This window comes from Chlamydotis macqueenii, chromosome 3, assembly GCF_036417535.1.
Source record: "Chlamydotis macqueenii isolate bChlMac1 chromosome 3, bChlMac1.mat, whole genome shotgun sequence".
Classification (NCBI taxonomy): Eukaryota; Metazoa; Chordata; class Aves; order Otidiformes; family Otididae; genus Chlamydotis; species Chlamydotis macqueenii.
In genome coordinates this window covers 71,952,166-71,972,251 of record NC_141558.1, presented here as the reverse complement: position 1 = coordinate 71,972,251, position 20,086 = coordinate 71,952,166, and the positions used below count along the sequence as shown (strand labels likewise).

At 49.8% G+C, this 20,086-nt stretch overlaps 1 protein-coding gene across 1 annotated transcript in view; it reads right to left on the bottom strand.

The window, feature by feature from the left end:
- The window catches only part of ITPKB (inositol-trisphosphate 3-kinase B), a 68,192-nt gene extending 51,982 nt beyond the window's left edge, over nucleotides 1-16,210 (bottom strand). Inside the window, exons 1-3 of the mRNA XM_086744757.1 lie at nucleotides 16,069-16,210; nucleotides 15,050-15,534; nucleotides 12,581-13,664 (exon numbers count right to left, since the gene is read on the bottom strand). Coding sequence (XP_086600883.1) covers nucleotides 12,581-13,501 — 921 coding nt within the window. The 5' untranslated portion in view covers nucleotides 13,502-13,664; nucleotides 15,050-15,534; nucleotides 16,069-16,210. The remainder of the gene's footprint in view (nucleotides 1-12,580; nucleotides 13,665-15,049; nucleotides 15,535-16,068) is intronic.
- Nucleotides 16,211-20,086: the final 3,876 nt, after the last annotated feature.

Below are 20,086 nucleotides of genomic sequence, written 5' to 3'. Positions count from 1 at the left end.
TCCACCCTTCAGTAACACTAAAATTACAGTGGGACAGAAAAGTGTTTACGAACCCTCCTATTGCAGGTACAACCCAGCATCTTCCCACAAATGGAAAAGGTCTTTGCTACGGCCCCTGCCGAGAGGGGCTGCTGCTAAAAAGTTTGCTGTCTCACACCATGGTATGTTTTTTCTCCTTCTTTTGTGCCCGAACCCTCCCAAGATGTAGAGGGAAGGGGCTCAGAAGACAGTCGAGGTAAGTCTCAGCAAAGGCGGCTCTGCTCCAGGCTTCAGCTGAGGAAATGGCACAACGTGTCCCAGCAAAGCAGAAAAGACAGCAGGGGACGGTAAACTGGGCGGCAGCTCATGGTATAGCAAATGCACGCGTTCCTTCCCTCCTGCCTGGGGAAACTCTGCGGCACGTTTTGGCTCCAGCAAAGTAATTACTAGCTGTTTGCTCGTTTCCCTTTAATGAATCAGTTGAATGAGCCCAGTGTGAGTGTCGGGGGAGTGAAAGTCTGCCATTCAGCTGTCTGCAAACTCCCGCTTCTCTGAAGATTTCTAGATCAGATTTCAGGGCCCCAGGAGTTTGGGTTATTTTTCTAAATGAGGTTCGACATCGCCTCTTCCGGAGAAGCTGCCAGTTATCTACAAAACCTACAGCTCTTATTCATTCGATACCACATGTTTCAGTTTGAATCACAGCAAAGTGTGGTTGACCTCAGATTAAACTAAAGTACTTGCTCCATGGCGTTAGACTTAAAGGTTGGCTAACAGGGGAGCTGGATGGAGCATGAATATTTTTACATCAGAGTTCAACCAAAAAAAACTGGGGGAGAGGAGATATGCAGGTCAGGCTGAACACAGCTGAAATCATGGGGCTGTGGAAAGAAAACTCTGAAACGTCTCATCTGAAGCCAAAGTAAAAGGAGGTGTTTCATTTTGGCTTATTTAAGTTCTAAAAAACCTTTTCTCTTTTCTTTTTTCAATGTGTTTTAGCAGTGAGGTCAATTTTTAAGTGAAAAATGCCATTCTGAATCAAATCTACATTTCAAATGCCTGCAAAACATAAACAAACCATTCCCCAAATGAAACAGTTCATTCTGAAAGTGTCAGAATGACACGCATCGCTATTTTTAACATCCCTCCCTCTTCCCCCACCTCTGTATTTTTTTCTAGGCCAGAACTATTTAGAAAATGTGTTTGATTTTGTGAATCATTTTGACTCCCCCTCCTCCTTGACATTTGCTGGAAAATTTACTCTCTGCCAAAAAAACTGTTCTTCCAGCCAGCTCCTATGATCTTCTGTCCTGCCAGGGTTTCTCTGGACGGGGCTGGGGGTCTAACTGCCTTGGGGACACAGCACAGAGGGTCTAGAGGAAGAAGGGGCCAGGAGGGCAAACCCAAGCACCTCTCTGGGCAGCCACGGGCTCTGCAGCACAGAGCAGCCCGACCCTCCACCATAGCTGCCCTGAAAAAGCCCTGAGCCACTCTCTCCGGGGACCAAACGGGGAGTCGGGCTCTGATATGTCACCTCACAGAGGGAGTTCCTCATTGGGCTGCGGCTTCTGGATATTATGGGAGTGCTTCGAGTTTTGGTTCTCTTGGAAAAATCTTGCATTCAATGCCAGGCCCCTGAAGGTTAAGGGAGTGTACCATGGGGGCTCAGAGCCGCCTCCTATCAAGTCTACACAAATTTTGGCTTTGGCTTTGACAGAAACTTGATGGCTCCAAGGCTTGCAATGGAATACAGAGGATTGATTATTTGCAGCCTGGCAATTGACAGAACAATTTATGCCTTTGCAATGTGAGTGTAAATGTTACTGCTCTCATTTGTGAGTGCTTTGCTCCTACCCTGAAACTTTTTAGCAAGTGGAAGACTTGGATCTCTTTCTCTCAGTCCTCACATCCAACTTATCTGTAAGTCTTGCAGAGTTATTCAGGATAACATCCCTAACAGAGTCTTTCCAACCTACCCACCCCACTAAAACTCACCTCCAGGGCTTATCACCTCATATCTCAATTTCACATCTCAATAGCCGTTCCTATGCAGGCTTGCTCTGTAAAGATTCACCAAACCCATTGCTGAAAGATTGCTTTTCGAATCTGTCGTCTGGCCCTGCTGCAGCTCCTTCAGCTTCCCCACCTTGACTCCTTCTCCTGAGGTGCAAGCCTAAGCTACTTGGCTTTTCTTTCAAGGCTGTGATTTATTCTATTCCCATCACTTCTTATTTCAGTGCTGAAAGGTCAACTCCTGCGTATGCTCAAGCATGAGATCAGCCTATATTTAACAGGCTCCTCTGAGCTTTCTCCCTTCTGGGAAGAGTTCCCATCCACAAGAACAAACCTGGGATCTGGAACTGCCTTTAAGCTGCCCAAAAGCTCAAAAACCAAATACCAGAGCTGATCAGGCTGTACGATAGTCAGGCAAGAACAGACAAGGTGGCATGGTGCTACCTCTGCATTTCCCTCTCATTACTGGCCCCCCGGCACCTGGTCAACGTTATGGTCACTTCCAACCACCTGGACTCCCATGCCGCCTTCCTTGGCTTGAAAAAGCCATTCCAGCAATGAAGGGTAACACGAGAAAACAGAGACCTGAGGAGAGAGGCCAAGTCTTTTCTCCTCGAGATGAGACAAAGATGAGGGGCTGCTAATGGTGGAATAGCTAGCTGTATCCCTGGCTTCAGACCATTTGATTTAACCTGCTGTGTGAGGAGGCTTCCAGGAGAGCCGGATGATATTAGTTGCTCCCTCCTATGAGAGAGAGTCTAGTTCAGTTCAGAGCTGCTTTTCCAAAAGTTCATCTTGAATGTATGAGCTTTATGCAGACTTTTTTTAGTGGTAGTACATCTTGCCCAAAAACTGCGACACGCACTGTTTGTGTGTGAAGGTGGCAACGTGACACCCGACAAGGCAATTTTGTTGGCTTTGCAAAAAGATCAAGGTTAGTTCCCACTTTGCTAAAAGTACAGAAGGGAAATGCAGTATTTGTCAAGCAGAGAGAGATAAAGTGGATTGGGAACATTTTACACACAAATTCCTAGGAGGAAAAAAAAAAGAAACAATGGAGCTGGGAGAGTACACTTGTCAGGGTTTTTTTCAAACAATAGGTTTCATGTATGCTTTTAAAATACAACAGTAATTCAGGTGCATAGAGATAAGACACAGTTCTAAAATCTCTTTCCTTTGTTTCCTTTCTGGATGCTCTGGTCTCCACCTCAGTAAGACATTCCCACCACGAAACCCCAGGGTGAAGGGCTGTCAGCTCTAAGTAAATACAGCTCCAAGGAGATAATAATTAACACGCTTTTTCTGAAGCTGTTTGGCAATTGCATTTCTGAGTGTCTCCTGCTTCTGTGACCACATGCCTTGCTTTCACAGCGTAGCTATTAGTGGCAGCCCCAGACTGCCCTAAGCAGCAGGAATGGGGGTTGCTGCATGGGGGTGCAGCTGTGTGCCAGCCCCTGGCAGGAACAGGATGGGATGAGATGGTGGGACTGGGAGACCAGTACAGTACCAGCAAGAGGTGCCCAGCTCTCTTCCTCCTCCACCTGCTGCCATGACAGTCACCTACCTGGGCAGTGCGTACTCGCTGCTATCCCATGCTCCCATCTGCAACAGCAGATGGAGGTGGAAATACCACCCTGGGGCCTTTCATGGTAACTTTGTGCAGGTAGCAAGGGCAGCACGAGGTACCAGGTGATGCTGAACTGGCTTCAATGGAGCTAAACTGATGCTATGCAGGCATGGAGGAAAAAATTGAATTTGGCTCCATTTCAGAGTTCAAATAAACATTTGAACCTGTGGGCACTGATTTGGGCTCATCTCTAATTATATCCCAAGCCTGGCCTTTTAAACTAGGTCTGTAGTCCCCAGGCCCCTTATGGGCCACTTTTCAGTTGTTATTTGAGTTCCTTGCCAATTTGTTGTTGGATTTTCCACTTGACATTATTAAGGGATTAAGTTGTTTGTCTCATCATCTTTTATCTGTCCTGTTGAGTTTCCTACAAACAGACTTTAGCCAGACCAGAGAAGAGAGGAGGAAAAAAAAACAGCTCCACACTTTCAAGATATAATCATGGTTTGGGATTTGTCGTTATTATTGTTTAAATTTATTACTTTGGATACGTAAACTTTGCTGACTCCTTTAATCTGGAATGTATTAAAGAAAGCATTAGGCATTACAACATGTCATTGGATTATACTGCCCTGATTCAGCTACAGCTGTGGAAGAAATATATAACAGGAGATCCTGTGGAGTTATACATTTTAGACTTAGATCCTCAATTGCCATAGAGAAGATAAAAACAAATGTAGCTGAGCCTGGAAAGAATGTTGCTAAAATTGGAGAAACATTTAATGTGAGTAGCCTAGGGGTGCAATAACTTTGCCTTGTAACTTAACAAAACCCACCCACATAAAACACACCAGGAGAGATTGCAGATTGGACTCTCTGATCTGCAGTCTGCCAAAAAAGCAAACCTGACTTTTTCCCCCTTCCTACAGATGCAGGCTTAAATGGTCCCTGCAGAGTGTTAAATATATATTGCCCGTAATAGCAACCATATTACATTTGGACATGTGGCTAACTCTCCCCCCGCTGCTCTGTGCCATGCTCGCAGTGGGAGGATGCCCCCGGATATCTAGCGGAGCCTGCGGCTGTCAGCAGAACAGTTCCTACGGTCCACATGGTGAGAAGGGGCCTGCTCACCTCCCTCTCACCCCTGCCCCTCCTCAGCACCCCAGTCTTCTCTCTTTTGAGGGGTACATATGGGCTCCCTCGACCAATGTATTTAAATACCCCTTTAACAAAAATGCTTTGAATGCGTTTAGCTCAATGGGATAAAAGCTACTCCTACGCCTCTCCAAAACACCTTCTCAAAGCACGGCTGCAAGGAACAAGGCTCAGCGGCGAGCTGAAGGCTGGGCTCTGCTCCTGCGCTTTGCTGGAGCAGCAGGGATCAGAGATTGTTTAGAGAAGAATCAGAAAAAAACACCCAACCCTAAAATGCACTTTCCAAAAAGTCACCCTGTAGATCCTTCCATTTATAAAACTCCCATCCCCAAGGCTCTGAAGCACCGTACCTATCAATGGGCAAAACCCTCGTGGGGACCACGCCTCTGCTCCATTAATTCAGTTTAAGGTTGGATTTACTGCAAGATGTAACTGGATACATGCAGGGAAAGCAAGGCGGAAAATGATCAAGGACCAAATCTGCAGCATACTCCTGCTGGCTTCAGCGGAGCTACAACAGCTTTTATCAGCATTTTATCTGCCCCTAACAAAAGGAGCGAATTGTTTAGCAAAGGAAGAGGGTTCTTTGATTCTATCTTGCTGCAGATGAATTGCCCAAGCAAGGGCAAAGGGACAGGAAGCGAAGGGGGAGGAGGAGGTGATACTTGAAGGTAGGTGCTGCCGTTGTTTAGCCTTCTGCTAACTTCTACTCGGTGTCATCCTTCTGTCAGCCCCTTCTGCAAATGCTGATGGGGGGAGAGGGCCTGGCCTTCTCCACAGCCATCCTACCAGAATACTGTGTTGGCTGTTCCTGGTGTTGATACACTGGTCTTCATTCAGGCAAAGCCCAAAGCATTCAAGTTGAAGGGAGTTTCGTGACACTGAAGACTGCAGGCTGAGACCCCTCCCCTGGCTTCATGCAGTCCAAGAGCCTTATTTTCTAAAAATCCAAGGCTTAAAGGCAAGGATGAAACCCCAGAAGACAAAGATGAAACCCTAGGCAAAACTCACATACATTCAGCGAGGTCCACACCATGGGAACTGCAGATGCTGACCTCTCTGCAAATCAAATGTGTGAAGCAAACAGTGAAGAGACAATCTGATTCTGTCCTCTGGGTCAAACTCCTTAAAATGTCTGTTGGTACATCACTCCAGAGTCCACATACATCTTTCAGGGAGAAGAGGGATGCTTCACTATTACTTAAAACCACAACAGTGCCGAACTCTAATGCAGTTCCTGTTGTGTAGTGCTGATCTGATAATACACTGTACTGTTTACAAGAAGAAGTTAAGTGCTAAGCACTTGTTGCTTTACCCCACAGTTCTTCTTCCAAAAGCAATCCTTGTGTTTTGGCTAGCAATAAATCTTAGATCTGAAAGGAAGAATGGAATTCCTTCTATTAGGCTGTCTCTTTTTCCATGTCATTAAGGAAAAGAATGTTCTTTACTATAAAAAACCCACTTCTTCCTTGTCATGGCTGAAATGTATGACAACACTGAAATAAACATTGTGAGAGGGAAAAGACTAATATGGGTCTTAGCAGCCCGGAGCAGCTTCAGACTCTGATATTGCCCATCTACAAGAAACTAAGGACAGAAAACACCAGCGCTCAGCAGGCAACGCAGCCCACAGCCGACTACAGCACTGAGGATCTCCACGGGCACGCAGCCGTGACGGCAGCTCTGTGGTGGTAGACTCCCACCATGGCTGGGAAAGAAGAAGCTGCAATCTACGTTTTCCCAAAGCTTCCACCAATTCTGAGTGCATTCATTATATGCACACCCCAACTGAAACTGGCAGCTGGAGACCCTGAGCTTCTGAACGTGCCCACGCTAATTCATGCTGAAAGGCACTGCTGGGTGATCATCCCTGTTACAGAGTAAATCACATATTTTGCTGCCTAAACACTGACTTAAAAGCCAAATCAGAGGCACTTGCTTTTCAAGCTGGTAGATCTCAGACAGGAGCAGCTTCCTGAACTACTTGCAGCCGTTTTACAGGCTATGTGACCTGGCCTTTTATGTATTAAGAACGAAATTCAGATAAAATTTACAGAAGACATTCATGAGTACTTTAGGAACAGATTCCTGTCTTAAGCAGACCTCTGGGCTAGTAGTCCTGAAGATACTATCAGAGTCAACAGAGAAGAAAAGTACCATAGGAGGAGACATCCAACAAGACTGAGCGAGATGAATGCCATAAAAGGGACACTTCAAATGATCCAGCAAGCGTGGAAGCCCACATTCCCTGAAAAGTCACATTTGAGAATAGAGATTACGCTGCTATGTTACTCAGAGATTTGAAAATGTTAACATTTAGTTTTCACCGCCTGTTAAATATTAACATATCTTTCTTAGAAAGCTTGGCTGGGCTTCATTGGAAGGAAGCAGGTCAAATTTACTGCACAAATTTACCTACTGGTATAAACAAAAATAATCTCTAACAATTACAGAAGACTAATCTCAGCTGAAGCTACATTTAACATCATACACAGATGCTGTTATTTCCCTAGTGAGTTGGAACAGATTTACATGCAAAGAAAACATTAGCTCAGCACTGGTTTTCAGTCATCGCATGGCATGCGAGAGCTCAGCGCTGCACTACTATTTTCTTCACATGCAAATCTGTCCTAACACGTTATAGAAATAATATGGAAAACATGAGACAGGTGCTGACTACAGTTTGATTGTTTTTTGTCATTGCAAGGCTCTAAAAAGGTAAAGGCAAAACTGTAAAGTTTCCGCTGATTTGGGAACTTCACTCTGTGAACATTCAGCTTAACACCCGAAGAGTCCAACCAGCCAAGCTCTGTGATCCCCATCAGAATGGGAGGAAACCTGGCTGCTGCCAGAGCTGGGGACCCTATGGATGATGGGCCTAATGTTTGTTCTTCCTGCACCTCAGAAATGCTTTGTTCTTTTTTTTCCACTTTTTATGAATGCTTTCAGCGTGAAATTTTTTGAGAAACAAAATATGCAAGAGACAGCAGCTGTGCTAGCAAGTAAGTCCCTCTATGAAAAGGATCTGCTATGTGCCATGTAATTCCTGTGCTGTCAATCACGGAGAATGAGAGCAGAGAAGAAATCCTTCCCAATGCGCTTAAAAGTGCTGATGAAAATGGACTTGGAATAGCGTTGTTCATCTCCCATCGGGTTACAGCGGCATCTTCACTTAGCCTCCGTGGATGAGAGCCCATGAAAAAGTTGCTTAATCCCTGAGAAGGCCACACAAGTAGGTACAAGATAAGGTACCGAATAGAGAGTGGCGGTTTGTGAACTCCCCGGAGCACACAGCCTCCATCCTTAAAGAGCCTGAAGCTCTGCTCAGCCTTCCGGGCACTGGGGTGTCCTCACCTCATCCCCGTCAGGTCTGCTGAGTATGGTGCTCAGCTGTACATTCTCCTCTTCCTCCTAAGTCTTCCTACAGTGGGGCTGAAGGAGGCTTTGTCCTTCGGGAGCTTACCCACGCAATGATACGCGTTACTGGAGTAACAGTCGCTCTTCAGAGCAAGCAAGCAGGGCCCCAAGATGCTAGACATTATATTGACACTAAATCAGTGATACCACTCACAAGCTCATAAGCTTCGGAGCTTTTAAGACAAACACAGTGGGAGGAAGGAGTAAAATACATAAACACAGTCAGCCTAAAGATATACATTCCCAGGGCTTGCATGCATCACCATAGCCATGTGGCCATGGTTTCTGTTACATGGAGGCTTCCTGATCAGGGTGACAGCTGGGAAAGGGAATGAAAGCGTATTTAATTTGATTGATTTTTATAGGAACAAATCAGGAGTGCTGCTGTCAGCTTATGCCTTGGAACATCTCAAAGAGAAATAAGCAAGGGTCCACAGGCCCTTGGCTGACACTAACCCTATCTAAACTTGGCTCCTTTCAGAAATGCGTTTCAGCCATTGCAAGTCAAACAAATAAATCCATTAAAAAATCGCCTGTCAGCAGCAATGTCATTAGCTTTTTCCAAAAGCTCTTGTCATTTTGCACAGGTTACTGGAAGTCTCTTATTCTAAGCAAGCTGCTCTGCCTGTTGAGAGTAGCAGAGGTTTCACAACGCACCGAGAATCGCTTGATTACTATTCTGCCGTATGTTCTTGCATTTCCACAGCAGCTGTGGGAAAGCCAGGAAGAGGAACACTGCAATGTCTTGCACTGTTTTTCCAGGAGGGTGTTTTTTCCCCCCTTGACATGTCATTTTTCTATAGTATGTACTTGCACAATGTCTGTCTTTCCCTCTACTCCTTTGTTGCTTTTAGGCCAATGATGACAACTCACCGTAACGACCAGCACTGGAGTATCTTTTCCTTAAGGGGTGCAGCCAGCTTCCAAGAGTCGGGGCAAGCCTCCTGTTGCTGAGAACACCTTGGTCTATCAGCTTTTTCTTGGGAAGAACAAAGATGGTCCCCCAGGAACAGCAAACCCCATAGACCTGTATTTTCCCATTGGAGTCACAACTAGAACAGGGCTTTTTTGGGGTGTGGAATCCCCCTTAGGAGCCAGGCCACCGTCTCGGGCTACCTGTGCCACTCAGAGCCTGGGGCAGGGAGCAGCTTCTCACTCCCATACACACCCAACCTGCGGGATCAGCCAGGAGCAGAGAAACCCTCCCTCAGCATGAGACGCGCTGTGACGGACACAGACGCCTTCCAACAGCCGCTGCGTCCCCCTGGCTTGGGAGGTGGGTGAGTGGAGATGCCTGCTCTCTCCCTAAACCGCCCACGTTGCTGTCGCGGGGGGCGTGCTGTGAGTGCTGCCCTGCCATGTTGTCAAACCACAGTGTCCCCATCCCAATGTGCTGCCTGGACAGGCCATCCCTCCCACACAGCCTGAGAAATGTAATCGTTCAAGTGTCTTTCTTTGAAATGTTGCAAGCATCAATAAACAAGCGTGGGGTTTCTCCGGCAGCAGCCCACAGCCCAGGGAAAGCCACAGCTGCAAAAGCCCTTACGTGGAAGTTTACTCAGACCTTAAGTGGACTTGCAATTAGACAACAGCAAAACATCAAATCGTTCTCACTGTCACTGCACTTCACAAGTTTGCTACAATCACGGCAGGGTCACTGTGTCCCAGAGCTGCGCAGCCCACCGGGCACCAGAGCACTCTAGGGACAGGCAACACAATAAACAAAGGCAGAGCCCGTGTCAGCCACAGAGCTGCTCCCAGTCACGGTGTCCAAAAAAGTGGCTATAATACCTCCCTCCCTTTTATTAGGCAAGATAATTTTCTTACTGGCCAATTTGCAGGCCCGACTGCAAATGGAGTTTCCTACCTGAAGTACAAATAGAGGACAACTCCGTCCCAGCTGGAGGGATCTGCCCATTTCCTGGGGACACCAAGAGGAACTACAACAGACAGCCGGACATCCCTAACAGATTTGCTAAGCCAGGCAGTCTCCAGAAAGGAAGGGCAGAAGCAAGTCTGCCGTTTATCAAATCTGTAAACAGGCTACATGAGATGCACGGCACAGACCGCATCTGCAGCAAGAATTGCTTTCCTGTTGCTCGTCATTACCTCTCCTCCAGGTATGACAGGCCTCCCCTGCACCAGCAGCACCCGGTGCAGACAGGCAGGGCTCTCTGCCTGCCCAGCGTTTATCTGCTCAACCCAGAGGCACGACGTTGATTTCTGTCAGCCAAGGTCTCCTAGGATTTATTTTGATGGAAAAGCATGAGTTGCGGAGAGAGCTTCTCACACATTCTCCCTCATTACACAACTCATTTCCAGACCGTGTGCGTTAAAAGGAAATAGTGACTTCACAAAAACAAATGAGTGTGCAACCTGAGACTGCCTCAGTAGCTGCCTTCTGCTGTCATTATGGATTTAAAAGATGTTGCCAACCGGTACACAAAGTTGGGTGTTATTTATATGAATCAGCTCTGAATTACTGGGCATTTGCGCACAATCCTGCTGAGAAGTTGACTATAACCTGCCAAAGCCAGTGATCAGCCCTGCACGGGACCTGTGGAGCCCAGTGGAAAGCATCACTGAAAATTAGCCCAGCCGCTCTTGCTGAGACAACTCCAGCACTGAGACACAAAATCAAGTGCACCTCCTCAGGCTGCCTGACATATTTTGGACCAGACCTTCCTCTCGTTTAGCTCAGAGCAGTCCCACTGAGCCCAGCAGAGTTACTCTGATCTTAAACCTGATCTGAGCTCACTCTGATCCAGGCCTTTTGGCAATACAAACAAGCCTTGCCTGTTCACTGCCGAGCCACTGGCCTGGCTGAGCTCGCTGGAGGCCACAGGAGGCTGTGCAGAGTCAGCTTGAGGCTCCGGAAAGCTTTCCACAAGAGCATCAGGCACGATTTTACCCATCAGCGAACTGTTTTCAGCAGCAGACCAGCGGGATCCAGCACTAGGAACAGTCCTTAGTACGGAGAACAGAGCAGAGATTACTACAGCTCATGCCCACAAAACCAGTAGAATTTCATCAGCAGAGGGATTGTAGCAGCTCCCAAAGGGAGCAAGCCAATTCATCAGTCGAGCGCCCCAAAATACAAAACTGTCTGCAAACATGATGAGCCACAGACTCGCAACTCCATTAATTGTGCTTTTACTCAGCTGCTTCTCTATCCTGAGAAGAACTGAGCCTGGGACCTTGAAAGAGGACAAAACAAGTAAAAAAGCAAAGATCTTTATTTCAGCCTGCTGTGTTTTACACACCACAGTCTGTCAGGTCTTTGTGAGTTTGATACCCTCACTGAGATGTTTCCCTGTACTGGTCTTCCTCGTGCCATTGAGCTCAGCAAAAGTTTCACTATCATGTGTCCATGGGAAGTTAAACACAGTGAACCACATCACCGAAAGTTGATGGGCCGTTATCAAACTCTTTAAAATCAAGGAGTCACTGGGTTGCCCTGCATTTTTCAGGGTTTGTCAGTGCAAGGTTCTGGTGGTGAGCTCAGATCAATGTAATGTCTCACAGCTGGCAGATGGGAGAGACCACATGCTGGTCAGAGAACCTCGTGACAGGCACCCTGCACTGGGGTGAAGTGGTCCAAAGCCCTCTGGATAAATGGTGTGACAGCTCAGAGCAAAGCACGCTCTGCATGGAGCATTCAGACACAGAACAAACTCCCCAAGTGACGCAAGAAATCCCATGAGTGTCTGCCTTTGAAGAGTGCCACAAAGCCCTCCTCTACGAGGAGACCTTTCTGCTCTGAGGGTAATACAACACTGATGCTTTCTTTTACCTGAAGCCTCCCAACCAGTCCCACAACAAAGATCCAAAACCAAATGAACTTTATAGAAATACCTAATAAAAATATGCTTACCTAAAATATAGGATACTCCCTAAGCAAGAAGTTTTATCCAGAAGGGGAATTACCAGAAACTCTACAGGTTTTTGCTTCCATGTGAAAGGCACACAGATACTATGGTGATGGGCACCAGTGTAAATTTTAACAGACAGTTGGCCCACACAGTTTTGACTCCAATTAGGAAATAAATCCTCCCTTAGGCTCATGTAAGTCATGGGAAACCTCCAGTACCCAGAGAAGCTGTGCTGAGGGAATGCTGAGGCTCGTAACCACATGTCAGCAGAAGGCTGCAGGCCGTGGCTGCACGTTAAGCACGCAGGCAGGTAGCTTGCAGTGCTGGGGAAGCTCTGCAAGGACTGTACACAGTGGGATGTGTACTGCTGCTCTCTCCTGCGAGCAGGGGATTTTCAGACTAGGCACAGGGATAAGTTTTTCCCAGGAGGGAAAGCAAGCACTGCCGAGCAAACAGAAAGTTTCTCTGCAGACCTCTGCCGTAACAGACCTCTGCCCTCCCACTGCAGCTGTGCCTTGGAGTGGGGACGCTGCCAGCCTTCGCCCTACCTCCCTGGCGCTGGTGCAAGACTCACCACTCGGGGCTTCTGCTGGTCCAGAGTCTGCAGGAAGGCCGGTGTCTGGTCCAGGGTGCGTTCAGGGTCGCTGGAGATGTCCTCCTCGGACTCCTCCCAGGATGAGGAGAAGCCAGTGGAAGAGGCTGAGGATGATGACAGCTTCCGGACGGGCAGGCTGCCGGGGGGCACGGCACCCACCTCCTCCTCCGGGCCCCCTAGGTCTGTGATGATGACGGCAGGGATGGTCCCGCCAATGGCTCGGCACTGGCCCTCAAGTCCTGTAGGGGCCACCACCACCTCACCTTTCTGTGGTACAGGCCCTGATGGCTCCAGGGGACTGCTGCCCTCCACCACTCCCACAGCTGGGACCACCATCACCACCGGCCTCCCCGAGGCCTCTGCAGTGCTTGGCCAGACCTGCAACCCACCAACACTGGAGGTCTCACTCTCCCCAAAGGCTTGCAGCTGGGGTCCGGTTCCAAGTCCCACCATTGGCACCGTGGGGCTGGTGGGCCGGGACCGTGATGGCCGGGGGCTCCGCGGCAGCTGGGCGGCAGAGCTGTGCGCCTGGATGTGTGCCTCAAAGAGCCCCACTTTCTGGTTCACCTGGACGTTGTGCAGCTCCCGCTGAAGTTGCCGCGCCGTGGGGGGTCCTGGCTGCCCCTCTTCGCCCCGGCTGCCCCGTCGCCCCCTGGGGCTGCCTGGCTGCCGTGGGGGCTCCTCAAGCGGTGGGAACAGGAAAGCAGGGCCACGACGTGGGGAGCGGGGTGGCACGGGAGCCGGGCTGAAGACAGGGAACGGGCGGCAGCTTCCAGGTGTCTCTGGGCCTCTGGGCAGCACTTGTCCAGGAGGAGGCGGCGTCTTGCTCCCGCCGCTTGTCACCTCGCTGTTGCTATTCATCATCACCAAGCTATTGAGCGCATAGCAGTACACGGCCATAGTAGTCAGCTGGGGCGCACAGTGGGGCCGCCGCCGCTGCCGCCTCGGCGCTCAGGCTCCGTGGGGCTGCCAAGGGTCTCTCCACGCTGAGACCAGCAGCATTGCCTGGAGGCAGCAGGGGAGCTGGGCTGGTCCTGGTCCGCAGCTCCATAAAACGGGACAGCTGGGGAGAGAGAGAAAGTGGTGAGAGTAGCTCTGCGTTCCCCCTCAGCTCACTCTCAAGTTGTGCACACAGCTGGCCGGACTCTTCCCTTCCTGTGTGCCCCTCCAATCCCTGCACACACCTGCATGCATCCCCAGTGGGGATGTAGCTCAGCCTGGTCGTCAGAAGGATCTGAGTCAAGGGGAAATCAGGTTTGGGGCTTTTTCCCCTCTTTCCTGCCTTCCCTGCCCTCTCTCCAGGTTGTTGGCTGATGCAGCCGCAGCAGCGGCATCCAAAAGAACACGGAGTCAGTGGCTGTTCCCGCAACAGAATTAGGGAGTTATGGCCCACTGGCGTGAGCTGAAAGTTGACAGCTTTCAAGTTTTGGCCCCAAAAGATGACATTTTCTGAAGGAAGGGAAAAACTCCAAACAGCTCAAATTTGCCACTTTCCAGTTTGTCACCTATGACCAAGACGAAACCCTCAAGCATGGATTCCTGTTCAATGACACTCGTGAAAGTTCCCAGCTTGCAGAGTTTCGTGTGGCACGAGACCACATCTTCACTCCTTCCCTAGCTTATCATGTGCAACAACACGGGTTTGCACGTCACCACGCGTGCCCTGTCTAAACGTGCCTCCTCTGCGCGTATCTGCCTTCTCGGAGCATTGACCACTGCAGGTCACAGCCCGGATCCCACGTAGGGACAGTAGGGACACGGGTGGTGTCATTCGCCCTTTTGTGTGCATGGGTGTGTACACGTGCGAGAGAGACTGCTTTTGCAGGCGGCTCTCTGCACCCCTCTGTACCTCAGCGTGCCTTCCTTTGTGTCTGTCTGCTTCGTGTGCCCCTGGAGTTGCAATCCCGGTCCCGTACCAGGGCATGCGAACCCACGAGACATACACAAACACGCTGCCTACATGAGTGTGCAGGCCTGCTGACACACGTGTCCTAACTCTGGCTCTGGTGTACCTGTCCTGGGAAGCACTTGCATGTGATGCTGCCAGTGGTACCCCTGTGCATCCCCTGGCAGGTAAATGCGTAGAGGTCCAAGCGCAGTCCCCAGCGTGACCAAAAAGCTCCCCATCCCTCCAGCCGCTGCTCGGAGGCAGCCTGAGGCTCGGCAGAGTAGAGGGGCACCCCTCACCCCCGTCTTTGCAGGGACCCCCGGCACTGCAACCCTCCCAGCATTCTGTCTGAGGTGCAAAGGCGAGCACCGGCACACGGTGCTCAGCTAGGTTTCGGGTGCGGGACAGCCTGCCCCCTCGCCCGCCTCCACTTCGCCCCTTCCTCCCGGCGGCGGGGCCCGGCTGGCACCGGGGACCCCCGGCCCGGCTGCTCGGGGCTGAGCCCGGCGGAGGGGGAGGCCGCGTCCCCCCCCTGCTCCCCCCGCGCCGCCGCTGCTTACCTGGGAGCGAGATCCGCGCCCGCGCTCAGTGCGCGCCCCCGGGCAGCGCCCGCCGGCGCCGGCGGCCGCAGGGCGCTGCGGAGCCCATCGCGGCGGGCGCGGGGCGCGGCCGGGAGCCCCCGCTCTCTCCGCCGATCCCAACGGCTTCTCCTCGCCCCGCTGCCAGACGAGGTGGTGGGGAGGCGGGGGGTGGTGGTGTCGGGGGGCGGTGGGGTCTCCCCCTTCCGCGCTTCGGCGGCGGAGGCTGCGCGGGCGCGGGCGGCTCCGCGCTCCGGTCAGGTCCGCGCCGCCGCTCCCGGTGCGGCTGGAAAGGCGGAGAGAGGAGGAGGAGAGGGAGAGGAGCGGCGAGGAGGAGGAGGAGGAGAGCGGAGGGAGGGGGTAGGAGAGCAGGAAGGAAGTTGTGAGCCTGTCTGGGGTTGAACTCAGCGGAACAAGTTTCTTTTTTTTTTTCTGCTCGCTCGGCGCGGCTCGGCTGGAGGGAAACACTGAAAAAAAAAAAAGTTTCCATTGTTAACTAAGGGGAAAAAAAACCACCCCACCGCCGCCGCGCTTTGGCCGCTGTGGGTTAAAGACACACGAGCCATTTTCCACCCGCGGCCGGCCCGGGCGAGCGATGCGGGTCGGGCGGCGGGGCCCGGGGCGGGGGGAGAGCTACGACCCTGCCCCCCTCCTCCTGCCGGCCTTAGCCCTCCCGCCCTGGGCACGGCGGTCGCGGCGAGGGGCGGTGCCTGCACCCCTGGGGACTCGCAGCTGAAGGCCACCCGCGTCCCCGTGTGCCCCGCTCGAAGGCGTGGGCTGGCCCAGCCATTTCGCGCAGCATCCCCCTTCCCCCAGGCGTGGCTGTCCACACCAGGCACAAGTTGGTGCCAAGCTCTCACTTGATGGGCTGCGTGGGTTTGGGTGAGCGTGTCCTGTGTGGGGAGGTAGCCCCCAAACACCAAAAGTGAGGGCTGAGAGCTGTGACGGGCACATCTACTGGCTGTGGCACTGCCCCAGGTTGAGGCAGGGCTGCAGCTCACCTCTCCAGGACAATGTCCATCCTTTCTGGTCCAGGGTGGGCCACAGACAGCACTTTCTCAGCTCCTGTGGCCCCCTCAGGCACGGGTCCCGCTTGGCAAGAGGGAGCAGGCTCTTGGCTGTGATACAGCACGATTTCTGCGTCAAGATAACTCATTGGAAAGAGTTGTCTGTGTGTCAGCACTTCAGGAGAGCAGGCTCTGTGATTCCCTCTCAAAGTAGTAGTCAAGGTCAAACCCAGATGGCAGTTTTGGGGTTGGTTTGGACTGGCCAAAGGAAAAAAAAAAAGAAAAAAGAAAAAAAAAAAACAGCAATTTGTCTCTGTTGGGATTCACAGCTAGGAATTTCCCCTAGGGAGGGAAATGGATGTCACAGCGGACCAGCTTTTTGCAAGTAAGGCATAACCTCTACAGCGTAAACAGGGGCAGTGAGGTCTCTGAATCTGCAGATTGCCAATCCCACAGGCAGACAGACAGAGACACCCAAAATGAGCTTATGTTTGTTTTTCCAGTAAAAGAAATGCTATTTTGAATTCAGTGCAGGAAAAGAGATTTTTAGACTTTCCACTCCAATCCGTTTCCTCAGTGTCTGTGCTTGGTCAGGAACTGGTCTTTCATGAAATAAAGAATGTGAGCCATCTTTCTCAGAGAAGTGACCCTGCTGAGAATAATGGCACTGTTCACGGGTATAAGCTTCCCCCTGTCTGCAAATATCTGCAGATTCTGGTCATCTGTTGCTCCCATGCCCTGATGTCTGCACAAACACATCAAAAAGTAGGAACTTCTGAAAGAAATAATAAATCCAGGAATACATGCAGATAAACAGGTATTGTCTTTTTTTTTTAAACAGCCACACCATGCCATGCTAATAGCATCTGTGTGTATTTGCAAGCACTAATGCATATCCATGCATGTTTTGACTGTTCTTTGGGGTTGTTTAAGAGTATTTACACCAGTGTAACCACAATGGGTGCTTAAAGCTCTTTCTTAAAGCCACACAAATTCAAGCACCATTAGAAATTCATCCTATCAGAAGAGGACAAAGGAGTGGCAAATTCACTATGGTACATTCACTGATACAAAACTCCCTAAGGGAGACCTGGCCTTAAAACATGGCAGCATTTTTGTCACAGAAACACGTGACGGCCAGAGCTAGAGCTGTTCTGTGGGCATTATATACAACAACAAGCTTTTATTTATGAAGGAAGTGGCTAATAAAAGTGGAAAGAGGGAAAAAAAAGTCTAGGGATAAATCCCTTTTCAGAACGAGTAGGTGCAGGAGGGAAATAATTGTTTCCAGATTGGAGCCAGGCATCAGTCCACATTGTATAGTGAAGAAGGAGCAGACAGCTTCCAGCACACTTGTTTCCAATCAAATGGAAACCGAGTGTCTGAGGTTAGCCTAAACGGAAAGCACAAACTGACACAGGTTGCTAGTCCTCTCCAGGGACAAGGATGGAGGCACAAAGGGAGACAAGTTTCTTTCATAGACAGACAGATGTCTCCAGGTGCCCGCCAAGAAGCCCTCTCCATGGCTTCAGCACCATTGCATTAGGTGCTGTACAAAGAGAACAAATGATGGTCCCACTCCGACTCACTTGCAATCTCAGTGTACATTCTTCAAGTAAAAGTCCAATGTTGGGTCTTAAAAAATCTTGCTTCTGATTAAGCTATGTTCTTCATCTGAATTTATACTCCCTGCTTCCAAAGAAAATGATTGCAGTGCTTGAGGATACTGAAGCAGGCTGGGTTAGGGGAAACAGTTGATTCAGCCAATTTTTGTGTGGGCAACTTGTCCTTATTCAAAAGAGCGGGGCCATTAAAATGAACAAGATCTTCCATTTAGGAAGGGCACATATCCATTGCAGGATGTATTTAGTCCTGAAATGAAGCAAGGACACACTCTCACAGAAGGGTATGGAGCTGTCCTAACTGTGTAACATCTCCAGCTGACACACTGGCATTTGGGGAAAGAAATATCACAGCTGTCAAAGCTAACGGCCTCCCAGTACCTCTGTGTACTTGAAGGGAGACACATTAATTATCACATCTTATTTAAAAATAGTTGTCCCAAATATGCTCACTGTGCCCCATGAGCCGTGTCCGTGGCTCAGCTGGGCTACAGCTGCTGTGCCTCTGAGCTCGGGGCCGCCAAGCGCTGCGGGGTGGTGGCTGTTTGTACGGGCAGCGGGACGGTTGCTGCTGTATGTGAATGCACGGGGCAAAGAGGACGTTTGGCTGCCGGTGGGAGCATGGTTCTTGCAGCAGGAGCATCTGTGCCCCACTGGAGCCGGATGAGTGGGCTCTTCAGGCAGGAGGAGAGATCAGCTGTGCAGGAAGTGAATGCTGGATAGGAAAAGCAGACAGTACAGCCAAGGCTGTTTTACTCTTTTCAACCTCTGCCATGGCCCTAACTAACATTTTGCTTTGACTGTTGCTAAAGTCTGCTTCCGGGCATAGCCCTCCAGGGCTAGGGGGAACCCTGGCAGACCAGTACAGTGCTCATGATCCTCCCAAGCACAGGCAAAACTGTCCTGTGCTACTTACACCCTCTTCCTCTGGAGTCAAGGTCCTGGTCCATGTCTCAAGGCTTGCTATGCTGAGCCCTGGGACAATATCTAAAAGGTTGCCAGAATATGAAGATGGAGATGGTGATGCTGGCCTCCGCTCACATCATTTTGAGGGCCTGAGCCTTGGCAACAGACTCCCCAAGACCGGGCTGGTTGTAAGTCTCAGCACTTCCCACTCTAAGTGCATGGCACATTCCTTCCTCTGACCTGCTTTCTTTAGGGAAAACCCAGAGAGACATATACTGATTCGAAGAAGAACCCTTTCCCCAACCCAAAGCACAATAACAAGCAAAAAAAAAAAAAAAAAAACCCAAACCAAAATACCAAAACTCAAAACACCTTACCATATCAAGGTCCTGTACTGCAGAAATACCTCCTCAGTACCTATTTCATGGAGAGGGGAGAAGAGTTGCACGGTAGATATTGGTCATCCTATTCACTTAAATCCTTGGAGGCACCCAATTAATATGGGTTGGGCTGCATTATAAAGCTGGAGCAGGACAGAACAGACCACAGCCTACTTAGTATCAATCCAATTGTAAAAACAAAACAGAAAAAGTCATAACAATTCAATCACAAAACAACTATGATCCTAAAGTACCCTCCTTGCATTCTTCCTTTATTATAACATTAATTTTTAAAATTATTACTCTCTGTTATATTTTGGACTGGTTGGACAAGACAGTGTTCACTGTGTTTCAAAGCTGAGCTGTCCAAACTGTCACTGTTCATTGAGTTCAGCATCAGAAGGACTGTCAGCATCCTTGCCATGGAAGTGGGTATTTTATGGCATTTCCTTACCAGTGAGTTGACTCTTACAATCGTGTAAAATACAGAAATAAATTGATAAATGCAGAGTAATTCTATAGTAAGTAGACTTGCTTTATGTTTATGTCAGTGTCATGGAGAATATATCTGGCTAATATTTTACAAGAAAAAGAACCACAGAAGGCTCAAGAGGAAAACAGACACTGAATTATGTACTGAGAATTGCCTACATTCAGGCAGGTGACTGTCACAGGCATGGCACACTTCTGATCTGGCTGGGCTGGCAGGGGAGACAGAGGCCTGAGAAAAGGGCTCTGGATGTTTATCTTGCACCAGCCCTTTTGCATTGCATCAGTGGAAAACAGGTCAGAAAGACACTGTTTTTCCCAGCTCTCAGTGACCTCTGAGCTAGGTTATCTGGTCATTTGCTCCCCTCCTGCTGTCCCGCAGGAACACACATAATGGCAGAATTAAGCACTAACTGGTTAATATTTTTTGTGCCAGCTCGTGTTCAGAGAGCAAGAACACAGGGCTCTGCAGAGGCACCTGTAGCAAGTCAATGTAATTTAGGGCAGCCTGTGTACTGAGCTCGTACGTCTGCCTGAGCTCATACGTCCACCTAGAAAACAAAGGACCCAGTTTTGTTTTCTGGGAGCCTCCTCCACACATTCCTGCCTGCGCCT